General features: G+C 37.8%; 1 protein-coding gene across 14 annotated transcripts in view; it reads right to left on the minus strand.

Annotated features, from left to right (window-relative positions):
* celf2 (cugbp, Elav-like family member 2) overlaps positions 1–19,345 on the minus strand; it is a 302,904-nt gene that overhangs the window by 42,389 nt on the left and 241,170 nt on the right. For all 14 annotated transcript variants that reach the window (XM_022193739.2, XM_051947272.1, XM_051946730.1 and 11 more), the window contains 2 exons: positions 12,773–12,907; positions 4,395–4,474 (listed from right to left, as the gene is read on the minus strand). In XM_022193739.2, coding sequence (XP_022049431.1) covers positions 4,395–4,474; positions 12,773–12,907 — 215 coding nt within the window. The remainder of the gene's footprint in view (positions 1–4,394; positions 4,475–12,772; positions 12,908–19,345) is intronic.

Below are 19,345 nucleotides of genomic sequence, written 5' to 3' on the forward strand. Positions count from 1 at the left end.
GGGCCGCCGTTGTGACACGCCGTCTTCGTACGTGACGGCCGACGACGAAAACGCACAAATCACACAATCTGAAGACGGCAGAGCCAAGACAATAACCAAACTCTATTTACCAGACCCCGTTCGCTCATTCGGACCCGAAGTAATTACTTTTAAATTGCAAAACTGAGGAACATTAACAAACGGATGCGGCAATTTAGCTCCGCCTGGGGCTAGACAGCTTGTTTTCAAATGGAAATGAAGGTATTTTGCCATTGTCCACTGCAAATATCATTGTGTTATGGTTTAGGGCTCTTTTTTTTCCCCTTTCTTTCTTTTCGTGATAAAAGCGAGGGGACACTGGCAGTGTTTACCAGCCCCAGAGCGAGGATAATTCGAGCTTAGTGTCGCTCCTTCTGCCAGACGGACAAGAACTAGCAAAAAACAACAACAACAACAACAAAAACAAAAAAAAGCGGGAACACGTGGAGGGAGGAGGAGCACCAGTTTCACCTCAATAGCGGCCGTGATTATCATGATCAGCTCTAATGAGGGTTCTACGGGGGCGAGCATTCCCTTTCTCCTTCAACACAGCCTATTATTACCACCCTTTGTCCTCACACTCTGTGCTCTCGTCTTATAACGTGTAATTCTCCGCCAGTCACGGTTCCTGTCATGCCACCCCGTCACCCGACCGACGAGGACGACCCGAAACCGGAGCACCCACAAAGCAGCCGCGGTATGGTTTCCTATTGTAACGCCGCCGGGGTCACCGAGCAGCCGATGAGGTCCTCGAACACCACCTGCCAATTGTCTCTGCCGTGTCAAAGGTGTTGCTGCTTTATTTTTGTCATAGTTTGGGAGCTTTGCCAAAGTTTCTGGCCAAAACAGGGAAAATGAGGTTTCAAAATGAATTGATATGTTGGGAAAATGAGCTAAATCTAACCTGAAAATGGCAATATTTCATCAAAATCACCTTATCTAACATGTTTTGGTTCATTTGCTACATATTGTCCTTTTGCTCTAGACAAATTCTGTAAAAAAAAAACAAAAAACTACACTGTTCTCTGCATCTGAAAGCCTTAAATGACTCAGCTGTGATCAGCAGTAAAATGACAAAAATTCAGTGACTTTTTAGCTAATTTACGACGACGCCAAGCAGTTGATGAGATCCTGTAACTCCACCTGCCAATTGTCTCTGTTGTGTCGAAGGTGCTGCTGCTTTATTTCTGTCAGTTTGGGGGCTTTGCCAAAGTCTCTGGTCTAAAAAAATGAATATAAGGCATCAGTAGTCAGTTTATCAGAGCACGAAACTCTCAAAAACAAAGACAATCAGCGGATTATCAATTTTCTGAGGTCCTTGAACCCAACAGGTGGCACTTTCTTTTTCAATGGAAAATTAATTAAATCAAAATTAACTAAATAAAAAAAATATATCTATTATCCTTTCATTCTAACCAGATTCCATAAACAAAAATTTTTGCACTCCTCTGCGTCTGAAAAGCCTTGAGTAACTCAGTTGCAATAAACAGTCATGTGACAAAAATTCTGGGACTTTGTGGCACCACAGGGGTCGCTGACAGCCGATGAGGTCCTCTAACACCACCTGCCAATTGTGTCTGCTGAGTCACAGGTGCTGCTGCTGTTTTATTTGTGACATAGTTTTGGGGCTTTGCCAAAGTTTCTGGCCAAAAAAAAAAGCGAGTATGAGGCATCAGTAGTCTGGCATGTTTCAAAGGTATACCACTTGTCAAAGTATGAAACTGTAAAAACAAAGATTCGGCAGATTATGAACTTTCCAACAGTCCTTGAACTAATCATGGGTGGTTCCTTTAGAGAAGGGAACAAAAATGAACCAAATCGAACCTTAAAATTGTGATATTTAATCAAGATCTATTAGAGCTACAAACTGCAAAAACAGAAGGAACTGTTGGATTTTCCAATTATCCACCGGTCCTTGAACTCATATTTGTTGGATAATTTAACCAAATCTAGGCTTAAAATTGCAATACTTTATCAAAATAAATTCATGTCTCACTTAAAAAAAAAAAAAAAAAAAAATCACCCAAAAAAGTTAACCATTTGACCAGATTCTGTAAAATACCAAACCTTTAGTGCTCTTGAACACAACTGAGAAGCTATAAGTGACTGCAAGCATCAGTCTAGTTATTGGAAGATGCATTGAGCATGGTGAAACATCTTTCTGGAGTTGATGAGCAGAGACTCAAAACTGGAATAAGAAATTATTTGAATGACCAAAAATGTGTCCAACACGACCTAAAACTGCCCATAATGACGGAAAAAAAAGGTAATTTTGAACTATTTTCAAGCTACTTTGGACACAATATGAGTCCTTTTGGAGAAATTTAATGTTACTTCAGACAAGTTTCAGTATCATTTTGGATAATTGAGACTGAGAGGACAACAAAAGCTACTGAATCAATAAAATAACTGCAGCATGGCTCAGAAACCGTGAACAGAGGAGCAACTTGTTAAAGATACATTCAGCATGGTGAAACATCTTTCTACTGATGAGCAGACTAGAGAGGACCACCTGTGGGATTCAAAATGGGCCAAAATAGCTGGAAATGTTTCCAAAATGACTTGAAAATGATCAAGTTGCACGAATTTCAAGCAACTTCAGACAGTCTTTGGATGATTCCTGAGTTATTTTTGACAGGTTTGGAGTCAATTTGGACAAATTTATGTGACTTTGGAGAAGTTTCAAGTTATTTTGGATAATATTTTAGTGAGTTTTTGACATTTTATTTAACTTTAGGCAAGTTTTGCATCATTTTGGACAATTTTAGGCTAAGAGGACAATCAAACCTGCTTGATCAATAAACTAAATGCAGCATGGCTCAAACAGTGAACAGAGGAGCAACTTGTGGAAGATACATTCAGCATGGTGAAACATCTTTCTACAGAAGACTATGGTGAAGTTTGTAGAGGCTGTAGGTTGGAAATTCTTCATAAATTAGGAGTGAAAATAACTACAACTGAGCCTAAAGCAACAAAACTCTCTTTTCTTTCCCACCACGACACCTGCTGTCTCGTCTTTACGCACAATTTGAGTTTTTTCCAGTGTTTCCTGGCATCCAAAGTTAACATTCCAAACTCGTCTGACATAATTCTGGGGTTCTCTGTAAAAATGAAAATTACTGCTCTGGAACCGCTTCCCTCTTAATTTCCTCGTCACTTTCCGCATTAATTTGTGCGATTACTTCCAGAGAGCCTCCACGTTGTCGGAGGTGACTCACTTCTGAAGCCTGTTTGTTCACACCACCAACAGAAAAGCATTTTGCCGGCTGTTCGGGCTGCAGGCTCAAAGTTTACTTCACCTCTTTTAGTTTTTGTGTTTTCCTCTTTTATCCAGCACACAAAAAAAATCAATCAGGTTTTCTTATCTCGTGTGACCTGGGAGGATTCTGCGGTTTAATGAAGCGGTTTTATTCTCTGTGATATTTCAGGGGGGAATTTATCACGTTGCTGTTTGACAGACAGAACCAGATAAATGTGTTTTAAAGAGGAAACGTTTTAGTTCCACGGAGAAGCTTTTAGCAACACATTCTTTAAAGAAACATCATATAATGGTTGTTTAAGCTCCATAAACGGTGTTCTTCGTAAAAACAACATCTTTAAGGAACCACTTTCAACGCAGTTCTTCATCAGCCCGCCTGGTTCCATTGTGATAACACGACTAAGTTTTATGGAACATGTGAGAATTTCCATTTCTATGTTTTTCCCCAATTAGACCAAAAACGTACACTATTTTTTCTTCATTTTTTTTTTTTTACCATATTTATATGAACAAACGTTGCTATTTCACTAAATCATAGGGAAAAAAGTATTTAAATGCTGACTGTAATGACAACAGGCCCAGATTTTCAATGGCAACATCAAAAATCTGTATTTTCACAAAAATATGTTTGTGTGAATGTAAAATTAAATTATGTCAACTCCAAAAAACAAACCAAAACAGCTGAAACAGTACAGGATGTCCACATCAAACCTGTATTTTTCCAATAAAATTTCCAATTTTACAAAATTGGAGGAAAAAAGTAACTTAAATGGGGACTGTAATAAAAACAGGCCTGGACTTTCAATTATATCGACACCGACAATCAGTATTTTTACAAAAAACGTTTATATGTGAATGTAAAATTACACTTTTTTCTGTATTTAACCTAAAAATAGGGTTATTTTACCCATTTTTGCTGCTATTTTCACCATTTTAAACTGTTTTTCTGGCCTGATTTGATCTTTTTTCTTGTGTAAACTCAGTTCTACCTACCAAGCTGTTTTTTTTTTTAAATAAAATACTGAGAAACATAATTTCCAGCACATGCAAAGAGTGAAACAGACGTGTTCTGCATAAAGAGGGCTTAGAGAGTAGAAAAGCGTCGAGGGTACCGTACCTCCATAGTCTGAGACTGGTGCATGGCTTTGATTGCATTCTGTGCCATAGCTCTGGTGGAAAACGTGACAAACGCACAGCCTGTAGGGAGGGAAGGAAGGAAGAAAGGAAGGAAGGAAGGAAGGGGGGAGGAAGGAAGGGATGGAGGGACAGTGGAGGGGAGGAGGAGGAAGAGGAGGAGGGGGAGACGAGAAAGAACAAAAACAAGACAAAAGGGTTGGACACGTCGTCGTAGTAAAAGAAAAACTCCAAAAACAGATACTGTACAGAGAACAGCTCACAGGCAGGACAACAGTGTTTCTCGGTCGCTGTGGAAACAACAACAACAACGACGACGACAAGCAACGACACCCACATCCCACCATCGCAGCTCCTGATTGGCCGCTGACGCCTCCTTTCTTTTCTCGACTCAGTGAAGAAGCTAAATTTGGCAGATTTCAGATTAGTTTAAAATTCTGGAAAGAATTCAGCCCACAGAGAAAAGAAAAAGAAGCAGCTGATTTTAGCCAATCAGGGAGTTTTATTCTTGGTTTTTTATGTTTTTTTTTTTGTTTTTTTTTGCAGGTTGTGTTTGGGGAGCGATTAGAGGAGATAATGTGAGAAGAGCTTCAGCAACACCCCAGGCTAATAATAAGCTAACAGACCACCAGGTTAGCGCAGCCGGGCCTGAACCCACCACACAAACACAAACACACAAACGGCGTTCAGGTTCGGCTGCAGAGGACAGAAACAAAATAAAAGCCAAACGCCCGGGTCATCAGATGGACTCTGATGGGATGAGAAGGGCAGAGAGGGAGGAGGAGAACAGAGAGGATGGATGCAGCAGCAGACAGATGTGACCGTCGTCCTTCACCTCCATCACTGGTAGCTGATAGAAGCAGACCAGAGCGACGGATCGCACGGTTTTTTGGTTTTCTTTACAACCACGACACACATTTTATACAACGAGGCCTTTCCAGCAGAGAGGACGTCCATCACTAACACAATGTGTAAAACGTGGTGTTTTAGTTGTAATCTTTTTTGAATGGATCATTTTTTTCACCCGTTTTGTCAACCTCGACAAAATAACGAGTAAAATAACAGGATAATGTATATGAATTTACATGACAACCCTAAAGAACTTGCTCAGTCCTTACAGTAAGCCCACATTAAATCTGTATTTTATTACTATTATTATTTACTAACAATTTTCTTTTTACAAATCTGACCAAAGACAAGACTTATTTTACAGATATTTGTCATTTGAAATTTATTTTATTTAACAGAATTTAACCATTTTTGTAGTTATAAAATGTAAACACCAAATCTGTAATTTTACATTTTTTTTTGTTTTTTGAATTAACTTTATTTGACCGATTTTTGCCTGTTTTCTTGAATTACATATGACTAGTAGAATCACAAAAAACTGCATTAATTTACATGTCAACTAAAATAACAGCAGAACACTGTAAATACCTTATTTTTTAAAAATGGTAAATTAAACAAATTTAACTAAAATGTTTCAAAGTTATTTTTTTCTTATTTTATTTTTTCTTATATTTATTTATTTTTACAAATATTTGCTGTTATTTAAAAGAAAAAAATATTTATATTAACTGGAAAATGACAAATTCTTTAAATTTTACAGATTTTTTGTGTTTTGTTATATTACAGACGATTTCAAGTAAAATCACAAAAAAATAATTTACATGTTAACCCTACAAACAAAAACAAAACATTTTTTAGGACTGAAACATTATTACTTAAAAATGATTGTTAAATTACAGAAAATATTTTGGGTAAATAATTAAAAAAACATTGTATTAATGCACATGTTTATCTTTTAGAACAAGCCAAAACTGGAAATCATGTCCATATGAAAAATCTGTATTTTCACTGACGGTAATTTGTAGTTTAAAAAGAAAATTAAACTTATTTTTCACAATATCTAAGTCAGTAAAAACATCATTATTTTACAGATTCCTGTCATTATTTAAAAGAAAACATTAGGGGTTAAAACGTGACACACATTCTCTGTTTTGCTAAATTACCGTCAATATTTAAACTTTCTGTTGGAAAATGGGTTTCTTTCAAACATAAATGCAGTTTAGATGCATAAGGGGGCAATTTCTGGACAAAAACCTCTCAGGAAGGGTTTGTTTTTTGGCTGCATTTAGAAATTGTGACTGTAAATAATAAAAAAATGCAAATAAACAGCTCTTGTTTTTCATCTAGAATAAACTTTACAAGTGAAAAGTGAATCATTTGAATCATTAAAGCTGTTGAACCGACATTTGTAGGGTTCAGGGTTGAGTATTATGCTCCTTTTAATTGAATTCTAAACATTTTTAACCTCCTTTATTCCAGCTTAAAAAAAGAATTGACTCCTCTTTTATGTAAAAGTGTAAAAGATTCTGCAGCTCTGACCCAGTAAACATTTCTTCGGTGTCCTTTCCAGCAGATAGGACGTTCAAAAAGGAGAAAAAAAACGGGAAAAAAAGGGGGTCATTTTTTTCCAACTGTCTATTTTAGACGGGCCACAATCTGTCATTTAACCGCTTGTTTTCCGGGAGCGTTGCCCCAGATCAGTTCTAACGGGTCCGGATTCTATTTATATTTTAAAAAAAAAAAATCTATCTTCAGTCTGTTCCTGCAGCTTCTAAATAAAGAATTCCTCAAAAAAACTGATTCATTAAAGCTGCTAATGAAGGAAAAAAAAGCAGAAGTTCTTATTTTTCAGAGCTGGGGCGCTAAAAATACCTCACGGGCCGCATTCTGTCGTCAGCGGAGAACCAAACAGTTCTTTTAATGAAAGTAGGGTAGCTCCCCAGGCCCGGCCCATCCACTGGTGGTGCGATCCATATTTTATTAATAGACCAGCGCCTCTCTGATTGATACCGAGGTTTAATAGGAAGCTTGGTGGGACCGGCAAGCCTCTGGGGACTTGCTCAGAAAATCCTTTAAGGCCTGTTTATCTGCAGGCCGGTCGGACGTGTTGATTCCAGAACCAGACCCGGACCGGAGCTAAGCGGTTCTGATGAGGACGACTCGGCCATCAGAGTCTGAAATATTCATGAGGACAAAAGAGAGGAGCTGGAAGAGGAGGGAAGAAAGGGAGATGTCTGAGGAAAAGAGGACAAATTGATGCGAAGGAGGATTCTGGGACAGCCGAGGGAGGGAGGGAGGGAGGGAGGGAGGTGGAGGAGGAGCAAAGGATCATGGGAGTTGGAGTTTTGAGATAGACCTTGAGGAGAGAAGAAAAAATAAAGCCACACTGAGAAACATAAAAAAAAACAAAACGTCAGACAAAAAAATAAACCCAGCGTGACCGACCGACATTCACATGGAGCCTGATGACAGCGACAGCAAGAGGAAGAGGAGGACAGAGATTTGCAAAATAAAAGCCCCTCCGTCTCCTCAGCACATAGAGACCACAAAAAGGGGGAGGAAAGGGGGGAGGTAGGGAGGGAGGATGGAAGATGGTTGACTATTAAATATATTGTTATAGCAAATTATATTGTTATTCTGTTTTTTATACAGATAACTGATAAAATTACAGAGAAAAAATCTGAATTTACAAATTGGCAGTAAATAAAATGACACTATTTTATTTTACTGAATTTTAATGGCAAATATTTAGAATTATTTTACAGATATTTTCCATTATTTGAATGCATTTTTTCTTAGACACTATCATTGTTTTCCAGATTCTGTGTTTTGCTGAACTACGGATAATATCTAGCAAAATCATGCATTACACATTACAAACAAGCTAAATAATGTTCACATCAAAAATTACTGTTTTTCTAAACAATAATTTTGAATTTTTTAAAATAATATTTGGCCATAAAATTACACTATTTTTTATAGCAAAATATGTTGATAACTTGTTAATTTTATAGATAGCTGATTAATAAAAGTACAGGAAAAAAATCTGAATTTACTACTATTGCTATTTATTATTTACTAATTTACTAGTATATTTATGTAATACCACACTTGGCTGTAAAATTACACTATTTAAATAAAAAAAAATCTACATTTGAATCAGCAACAAAAAAAGCTATTGTGTATTAAGATTGGACTTTTATAGCCGTTATTTTACAGATTTTCTCAGTTTTGTTAAATCACAGATAAGAGCAAAAAAAAAAACAAAACAGAAAATAATGAATTTACATATTAACTGTCAAAAACAGGCCAAAAAGTTAAATAATGTTAACAAAAAATACGCAATTTAAATCAGCAAAATATTCTGCTAAACTCTTATTTTACATATTTTCCCTCTTAATTAAAACGATACAAATCATACATAATAAATAGCATAAATTTATACACTAATGTAAACACAAATACGACTGACCAATACTAAAAGCAATGTTAATTTTTAGAAAGAAAGTCTGTACATTTACATTTTGTTATGTAACAAATAGTTGCTGTCGTTTGAAATATGCACACAAGTTTTGAAAAATAGTTCACGTTCTTTAAACTTTAATTTCACAGATTTCCTGTTTTGTCAGATCACAGATTTCGTGCCTGGTTGGTTTATGGACGGTAAAACTCACCAGATCTGTTCATACATCGACCAAAAAGCGACTTCAGAGCAGCCTTCTTTCAATCCTGGAGTCTTATTAACAGGCTGTTTTCTGGTATTTTTAAGCATCGATTACATGAAGAAAACGAGCCAAGAATCTTTGCTTCTGCCTGGTTTTGGAGGAAATTTACATTTTTAAAGCTGCTGCATTCAAAGTCTTGATTGAATTTCTTTTTTTGTGGTTAGAATTATTCCACTTTAAAGCTCCACGACTTCAACCAAGTGTCAGAGCGGCCAAATCAATTCCTACTTTCCTCATTGATCAATTAGAAGAAAATGGCAGCTATTACTCGTGTGATTTCAGTAATCTCACAATCTGCTGCTTGAATTTCTGCGTTTGAGGGTTTCAAGCCTCAATACTATTTTGGTGAAATGTGTTGGTGGAGCATTTTCTTCTTCACTTACAACTACAGAAATGTTTTGATTTAACTCTCTAAACCCCAAAATTTACCAGCAGGTTGGAAAGGCATGCCATTTTTTTTTTAAATAATTGCAAAAAATCCACCATTTATCAAAGCTGAAAAGTGTAAAAATAGTCAGTTTTCCAATTTTCCGGATAGTCTTTGAACTCCTCATTTGAAAAAGTTTCTCAGCTTGAAATTGTTACAATTAATCAAAATCACTTTATTCTACATGTCACATTTACAAGTCTGCCAAAAATAAACCGCTTGTTCTGAACAGATTCTGTAAAAAACTTAAAATTCTGCAGTCATCGATGCAAATGTGAAGCCATCAGTGACTCAACTGCAACCGACGGCCATGTGACAAAAATTCAGGGACTTTTTGGCTAATTAACTGTAACGTACTGCCGTGTAGGAAAGCTTATCCAAGTCCAAGGTTTGAAGTAATATTACATTAAAATCGCATATACATTTTTTAAAAAAATACCAAAAGTAAACTGTCTGCAACAGTAACATTCTGTAAAAAATAAAAAATTCTGTGGCTCTTGGTGCAACCAGGAAGTCAATAATGATTCAGCTGTGACCAAGCAGTCATGTGACAAAAATTCTGGAATTTTTCATCTAAACTGGGTTGAAGTGCAGCCAGAGAGGAGACGAGAATAGAAACTGATTAAAATGGAAAATAGTAAAATGTCTGCAGGATGTAGAGATTTTACAGCATTGGTAAAACCTGTGGGCCCTTGAAAAAAAAAAAACAGTACATTTTAATTCTATTTCTTTCCATTTCTGTAAAATAAACAATCAAATAAATTAAACTTTTCCAGTTTTTCTTCTTCATTCCTCACGATTTATCGCATTATAACTGTGTCAAACTGAAGAGAAGACATTTCTGAGTTCTTTCCGTGATTGTTTTGTTTCCAAGGGGATGTAGGACTTATTCTATATTTTATATTTCATATTATATTGTAGTGAAACTGAGCCTATAGTGAATAAAAATGTGTCAGGAGCAATAAACAACTTCTTGGGGTTCAGAGGGTTAAATAAAATGTAAATTTTTGACTTTATTCCATCAAAGTTCCATCTTAAGGCAGCATTTGTGTGAGAATTTGCCTCCTTTGTAAAATGAGAATAGTTTTGTTGGCTTGTTTTGGTTCTATTAAAGGAGCTTTTTGCATTTTCTACATTTTCCACCTTCTTTGAAAAGTTCGACTAAAACTAAAAAAAAAAAAAGCGCTAATGAATCCCTCAAGTTTGTTCCTCTTTAAATAAAGCAAAAGAAAAACGCCCGCTGTGTTGTGGCTTTGAAATCTGAATTCTGCTTTGTAAAGAAAAAACAAACATCACTGACTGGTTTCATTCTGTAAATGCAACAAAGCAGCAGCAGCAGCGTGACGGTGGAGGAGATGGATGGAGGCGATGGAGGTCAGAGGAGGAGGTCTGAGGCCGAGAGAGGAAGCAAGAAGGGGAGAAAAAAAAGAGAAGAAAGGGGGAAAAGAGATATATAGAGCGAAAAGGAGAAGCATGTATTCACAGCGGCTTCGACACGTCGCTCCAGTTCACCTGCATTTACGACTTAACGTGACTTTCAGGAATTTAGAGGAAACATTGAACAAGAAGCAGCTGGTTGAAGACACCATCTGAGGCTACGGAAACACAAAGTCCTGAAATGTATGATGGAAACACTGATATTTGATTTGTTTGTTTGGTCTCAGCATCTTTTGTCTTTTTGTTTTTCATCCAAAAGGCACCGTGTTCATTTGAAGCTGCAAATTATTTTTATTTGATCGATTTTGAGGAAATTGGACTTGAGAAATAAACTAAATTTGGAAATTTATCTCATCTATGTCATCTTAATATTGAAATTTCTCCAAATGGAGGAATCTGCACAATATCATCAATACTTTTGCATATTTGTTTGTTTGTTTTTCTATGTCTGTACATTTTTGCACTAAAATTACCTTTGCTGCAAATGTACCCGCTGTAGAATTAATAAAGAATTTATCTTTCCTGGGGCAACATCAAGTTTGTTGGCAGTTTGGGAGCTTTTACACTGAATATTGATCTCTAAACCTTTAATTTATCCATTAATCTGATCCAAATATGAGCTTAGACAAAGATTTCAGACCATATTTCTGCTTGAAATGCTTCAACGGGCAATAAATTACCGTAAAACTCCTAAAAATCAGACAAACATACAGAGACACCACCTAAGAGAAGAAACTAAGATGCATAACATAACGTCCATGCGTGGTGTCTACAAAATAAAGTTAGACACACAAAAAAAATGCAAAACCAACGGTTTGTCTAATATATTAATCTGGAGAAAACGGGAAGTAAGAGCTTAATTCAAACAACAAGTGTGCACTCATCTCGATGCACCTTTGATAATGTAAATACAGTAAATATGCAGCCAAGAATTCACCTTTAAACGTATTATCAAAGCGTACATCCAAATTTAGGAGCCTAATAACCTCCTGTAGATCATCTAAAGGATCCTGCACAACAGAGTCACTGCAGAAAGTCAATAAATGTCACTGAGATTAAATAAATGTTCTTTGGGAGCATTAACACCAGTGTTAGACTCATATTTTTTCACGTAAGCATTGAGAATTCTTCACATTGATGCTCGGACAGATTTTCTTTGGCTTCTTTTGCACAATTTCCACAACGATCACAGAACGTTCTTCCACTTTCCCGACGGCGGATGATTGATTCCATCTCTTTGAACTGCTTCGCTATTATCCTCAGTTCAGAAGAGCTCACTCTGACTCCGACCACCTCCACCGAGCTCAGCGGTTCAAGGTCGGCTTTCATTTAGAAAAAAGCGCGTCTACACATGTAAACATTTACTGTCGGAGCGTCAAAGTTTATCTCAGGTAAAAGGGGAGTCTGGTTTTACAGCGACGGGAAATTAAAGCTTCACCATCGCTGCATTCTCACCCAAAAAATATCCCTTTATGGAGTTTAAGACCCCGAAAGTTTCTACGTTTCCGGCTGCCAGACGACAATAATCACCTCAGTTTAAGGTGTTTACTCGCAGCGTTGACAGGTCTGGAAAAAAAACTTCCAGCGAGAGGAAAACAGTCGGGAAACGAGCTGCTGATTATGCAGCAAAAATACTTTAAAGTGAGTAAATAACACAATAACAGCACACATTAAAGTGGCGGGAATTTGGTTTTTAGGGAGAAAATATTTTAATAATAACACAGTCCTGTTTATTATCGGTTATTTTTATGTGAGAAGCTGTCATGAGAGACAGAATCAGTCTTCAACCAGCCGATTCCTGTCAAACGAGGTAAATACGAGGAGTTTAAGTGGAGCAGGAAGCAGTGAACTGCAGCCGCTGGAGGCCGGCCAGGCAGCTTTATTCACAGAATCTGGATGGAAGTGAGTCGGAGCGAGCCGTACCTCTGCTGAGCCCGTCGGGCCCTCGGAGGATCCGGCACTCCTCGATCTGTCCGAACGCAGAGAACATGACCCGGATGTCGTTCTCGTTGCACTTCTTCGACACCATGCCAATGAACAGCTTCCTATCTTCCACCGCTGTGAGAAGAAACAGAAAAAACAGAGTCAAAATGGAGAAATGTATTACGATGAGCATTTGTTAAAGGTGTCAAGATCTGCAGTGAAAAATTGGAATCTGGGACAATCCAGGCATTTTGAACTGATCGGGATCAGCACTGACATGTAAGAGATACACATTTTTAGTAATTTTCCAATTGTAATAATTGATTCATTTATAACACAAAGTCAGCTCAGTGGATGTTTGTACCGAGCTGAGATTGCATGATTTGGTCCATTAGCTATGTTAAGTTCCAAAATTTATGATATCATTGAGTCTTAACTTTACAATTATATCAGGTCATTGTCCATAATTTATAACACTGTAAGGTCTCAGTCTTAACACGGTTTATTTTCAGGTAAAGTATTATTTCCTGTAACTTTTGTAGGGTTTACTCAATAAAATGTAAATTACTCAGGTAAAATCACACCATAAATGACACTGTAGGGTCTTGACTCCAATGTTTAGACTTAAGAAACTTTCGGAATGCCAATCACAATACTTTAAACTGGAAGACTCTAATACAATAGCTGTTGTCTGGACTGTGTTTTATAAAAATTCAAATAAGCAAAAAAAAAAAACAAACAAAAAAAAAAATCAAGCAAACTTCACATATTTTTTGATACTGAATGTTTAGGATCTTAGATATTTATTTTCATTATTTGTCTGACTTGATATTTCTCTTATTATAAAGCCCTTTGTAACTTTGTTTGCTGTACAAATCCAATTTTTATCATTACACACCACTGAGACGTAGGAAGCGTGATTTGTTCCCAGTTAGTCTTAAACACATGAGCTCCAGTCGCAGGTCATTAAAGTTCACAGAAGTCTTTGTCATGGTGCCCCTTTACCAGGTAAACCTAACACCTGATATGAACTTCCTTTGGTCTCTACAGTGTTAAACAGTACGAGGCTCCACCTGGTGGAACAACCAGGTACTGCAGCCGCTCTACAACATTTACTGACACGTAGAGAATGCAGATTTTTACCATGTTCTGAAGCTGGAGGAGCCACATGGTAGGTTCCTGAACACCTAAGTTTTTTCTTAATGCATTGCATAGCTAATCCGATTTTAATAACTTTAATCTCTTCAAGAATCTAGAAAAATGGTGTCACTCAATGAGATATTCAATGACCAGGATGAGAACAGCGGCAAAAAACTGGATTGGGACATCTCTGGTATTTCTGTTTTTCCGATATTTTCTCAGATTTGAGTTCATATACATATACGCTACTGTTCACCCAGAAAATTTCACGTTTTCCATGAAAACTCACACTTTTATTCAAGTGCTAACATAACTGCACAAGGGTTTTCTAATCATCAATGAGCCTTTGAACACCATTAGCTAACACAATGTAGCATTAGAACACAGGAGTGATGGTTGCTGGAAATGTTCCTCTGTACCCCTATGGAGATATTCCATCAAAAATCTGCCTTTTCCAGCTAGAATAGTCATTTACCACAATAGCAGTGTCTAGACTGTATTTCTGATTCATTTAATATTATCTTCATTGCAAAATAAAAGAAAAAGCTTTTCTTTCAATAAGTGCATTTCTAAGTGACCCCAAACCTTTGAACAGTAGTACATATATTCAGGTTTTGTGTTGCTTCTTTAAGGAACAGCTGAGAAATGTGTCTCTAGCTCAATATTTATCCCTGACATGAGACCAAGAGGTGTAAATGTAGTTTGAATTTTGATGGAGGCGACAGAATGCAGTTTAGTTGTACAGAAAAACCGAGAACCCAATACTTTCAACACCAAGCGCAACGGCAGAAAACTGAAAAGTAGGTATGAATATAAAAAAAAAAAAAACATCGCAAGAAAGAAAAAGAATAAAACAAAAAGATTAGAAACACCGAGAAAAATGGAACAAGACAGAACAAAACATGGCAATCAAAGCGAAACAGTCGGAGAAAGGAGGGGAAGAATGAGAAACGACAGACAGAGTTCATGTGTTTCATCATGCCATCTGTGAGGCTCTGATCAATGTCTCATTATCACTTCAACGCCGACTGCTCACTGGGACTCCTCTTCCTCCCTCTTCCTCCCCCATGGGTTCCTCTCCTTCCCCTCCGCTGACACAATCCCCCCTTTCGCCGGTGCAATCTCCAGGAACGAAACGAAGCTACCGTTCTGCAGGTAGGACTAAAAAAAAACGACGCTCCGGATCGAGGTTAAGTTAAACCCACGTGAAAACAATGCGCGTGTTCAATGCAATGCTAATCCAATTCATTTTTAATGAGGAAACTGTCAGCTCTAACCGCGAGGCGAAAGAGATAAGCGGTCTGTTGCACTCTGGGAAATCAATAGCGCGCTTGTTTATTTTGCTGTTTGAATTGTTTGTGTGTTTAAAAGGCAAACCGTCGGGATACGCTGCCAAGATAAGTGCCGTTTCAAAAAGCTTTAACTCCTTTGTACACAGTGTGTGTGTGTGCGCATCACTCCAGAGGAAGATTACCACAAGTCTAACAGCGATGTAATTAATTTACTCGGCGTCGATAGAAGAGAAAGGAGAGCAGATATCGTTACAATTGACTGTTTGTGTTTTTCCGAGGGAAGCAGGCGGGCGGCCGATAAGACTCCGGCTCCGGGATGATCCGGGATAAATCGGAGCATAACCGGCCCCACGCTGAGTTTTAGAAGAGATTTTTAAAATAACATTATCCCACTGTCGTACTGTACACCTCTCCGAGTCTTCTCCCCTCCGAACTAATAAAGCTCCGAGCGGCCGTACGTCACCATTACGGCGGGTTTATTAAAGGTCATTACCGTTAAGTGGATGGATACGTGGCGCTGGCTCTGCTTCATATTTCACCATTCTGTTTTTTTTTATTAAGTTCCACCATCCTCAGCCTGACAGTTATGTCTCATAACGTCGTATTTTGCCATATTTCACTGGAGCGGATGATGGCTTTTAGAAAGGATGGCTCCCCTGCCCTCCTGGATGCTGTCGTTTTATTGTAGCTCGTCTGCAGTGGACAGTGACATAGCAGGCGGCTTTATGATGCCACTCCATTAGCCGAGAGGAAGCCTCGACGACAAAGCTGCTGTCTTTAACCCTCTGAACCCTAAAACCTGCAGGCAGCTTTCAAAGCCATGTCACTTTTTTTTCTTCCAAACTAACACCAGGAAAGTGGACCACATTACACCGGCCCTCAAATCGGTTATCCTTTCTTAATTTTTCAGTGAATGCTTTGAATTGGATCTCTTCAAGGAGTGTGTTACAGTACAAAATGTAAAATCATTATACTGTGACAACTTGGAGTGCCTCAAGGGTCGGTGCTGGGGCCACTGCTCTTCAGTTTATTTATGAACAACCTTCCAAGCTGTCATCCACCAAATGCAGTCTGTCAAATGTATGCCGACGACGCCATTTTGTATGTTTATGCAAAAGACAAAAAGCAAGCTGCCCAAGAGCTGAAAGTTGCTATGAGTAATGTCTTTAAATGGCTTGATAGCTCTCAATTACAGCTTAACATGTCCAAAATCATGTTTATTAGGGCTGGTCCAAACAGCAATTTCTGGGATCTGGATAGTCGGGCCTAATTAATGACGAATACCCGATTATTCAGTTCAGGGGAGGGGGGATCCGAGTATTCTTAATGTGTACTTCTATGTTTTATTTCTGGGATTTTAAAGTACACTACTGTTCAAAAGTTTGGGCTCACCCAGGCAATTTCATGTTTTCCATGAAAACCCACATGTGCCAACATAACTGCACAAGGGTTTTCTAATCATCAGTGAGCCTTTCAACACCATTAGCTAACAATGTAGCATTAGAACACAGGAGTGATGGTTGCTGGAAATGTTCCTCTGTACCCCTATGGAGATATTCCATTAAAAATCAGCCGTTTCCAACTAGAATAGTTATTTACCACATTAACAATGTCTAGACTGGATTTCTGATTAATTTAATGTTATCTTCATTGAACAAAACTGTTTTTCTTTCAAAAACATTTCTAAGTGACTCCAAACTTTTGAATGGTCATGTATGTCTACCTTTAAATCACTTTTCTGAATGTATTTCTTTGCCTAATTGCCTTATGTATGAATTGTGCTATACAAAAAAGTTTGCCTTGCCTTTAAAAAAATAAAACAATTCACCAAATTACACCATTTATCAGCGCTAGAAAGTGTAAAAATAGAGAGAATTACTGGATTTTTCCAACAACTCTGTCCAAATCTAAGCTTAAAATCATGATAGCTCAACAAAATCACTTTATTTCTACAGATTTAATTTGGAAAAATAAACTGGTTCCTGTAATTAGATTCTGCAAAAAACAAAAAAATTCTGCACTTATCTTTTCACTGTGTAGTTACGAGTGCTTGAGCAGCGACCAACAGTCACATAACAATTCAGGAACTTTTTGGTTGATCAGCAGGCAGTGTTTACACAGAAAAGGTAGCAAACAAATATGGAAATGAATTTAAAATACTCTTCCATTTTTGCTAAATAAATAGATGTAACCTTTGTTTATAGAGATTTGTAGCTTTGTAACTTGAAGACACTTTTGAGTAGTAGTTGGAAGATACATTCAGCACGGTGAAACATCTTTATAGAATTAATGTGCTGAGTAGAGAGGAAAAATTGTAAATAGTTAAATATCTATAGTATGTGGAGCCACTATTGTCTTCCCAGTAATGGAAAGAACCTTCCAGCACATACATAGTACATATTGATTTCACTTTTTTTTCCCCCTTTTCTGTAAAATAAAGAGTAAGAGAAATCCAATTTTAGAGTCTTAATTGCTATGATTTATGTCAGTGTACCTGTACAAATGACATTTCTGAGCTCTCTGTGCTTCTACATATGGTGGTTCGGATTTTAGTTTGCAGTGAAAAATGAGCCTCGCCGCGCTAGACCCAGGTCTGAAGACGCAAGGGTCTAGGAACTCTCGACAGGGAGGGAGGCGGGCTAAAAGGTTGTCTTTCAAATCACTCTGCAGCAATTGGGTAGGTATACAACCAATCAGCGCAACGAATAGGCTGACTTAGTTTCTGAAGCCCCCGAAATCTGAGGATGCGGGGGTTCGGTAAAGCCTTATTTATACAGTCAATGGGTGAAGCTCAAGTATATTACAGACATGTTAACAGAAATCTTTAAGGGCTGTGGCCAAAGCCGAGTCGAAAGATAACTGTTTATTGTGCACAGCCATCTTCTTGTCTATCCTCGTTTCTGGTTTCTGTCAGAATCGTCGCGCCTCTGTCGTCACTTCGTTACGCCCGCCTTCTGACTCGACACTTCATGGTGATTCGTCGGCCAGTTTTCGAAGCATCCAACCTCGAGGCTTACCGAGGGTAACTAGACCCACCCTGGCAGAGAATTAAATTCGTTGCCGTGGGTTGTCTCGCGCGGCTAGGCTAAAATGACCCAGCAGTGAGTTAAAATGTGACAGTTTGGGCTTCAGGGGGTTAACTTGCATGGAAATCCTGCACGAGTCAGAAAAAAAAAACCCTTTCAAACTTCATAAAATCCTGCAACCGTGAGTTTCAACGGTCAGCTCATCCGATCCTGATTTAATTTCACCCATTTTTATATTCTGCTCAGTTACTCGGTTTGAAGGGTCAGTTCATTCAAATTTGCAAAATCTCACATTTTCTCACTTACCCATGCAAATAATTACACTTTCATTTGCCAAAAAATATCCCCCCATATCGACTGGTGAGATTTCTTGAGCTCTGCCTCGCTGCACAACTTTATTGGGAAATATTTTATCCAAATTGAGGTCTCCCGATTATCCATCCAGAAATCTGTTACTGAGAAAATAGATAGCGGCTGGATCTTTTCTCCAAATTTAATTCTTGCGTTTTATGAACCACAGAAATGAAATTACACTAATTTCAGTAGCAGCAGGAGGCAAAAGAAGTGGAAGCATCTGGATGGGTTTACCAGGAAAACAAAGGAGGTAAAGGGCAAAAAGGTTGGAAAAGAAGGTATTTATGCAGTCGGGTTTGTTTTGTATGATGCTTAGGTTTAGTTTAGGTTCAGATTAAAGCTCTGATCATACCTCAAGAACATATAAAACCTAAAGACAGTTAAATTCTGAAAGTTGAAATGTGTTTCGTAGCACTTCGTTGACCACCAAGGTTGAGTAACTGAGCAAAAACAGACACTGAATCTGCAAATATACCTCGACTAAATATCACTAAACGTAATGAACCTGACAAACTACACCCAATTGTTATTGTTGCATCAAAATTAACACAAATTAAAAACAGAGTGGAAAAACAGCTGCATAATGTGTCTTTAAGGATAGAATGAATGAAAACAAAGTGAGAACAAACTACACCGGCTAGTTTATTCACGCCAAAGAATCTAAAAGAAACAAGGCTAATATGTGTCCTCATTTTTTGCAACATTTTCAAAACTTTGCCTTGTAATTATATGGAAGCAGCTATTTTTTAGGGTTGCCTTGG

This window comes from Acanthochromis polyacanthus, chromosome 1 (assembly GCF_021347895.1).
Source record: "Acanthochromis polyacanthus isolate Apoly-LR-REF ecotype Palm Island chromosome 1, KAUST_Apoly_ChrSc, whole genome shotgun sequence".
NCBI classification, from domain to species: Eukaryota; Metazoa; Chordata; class Actinopteri; family Pomacentridae; genus Acanthochromis; species Acanthochromis polyacanthus.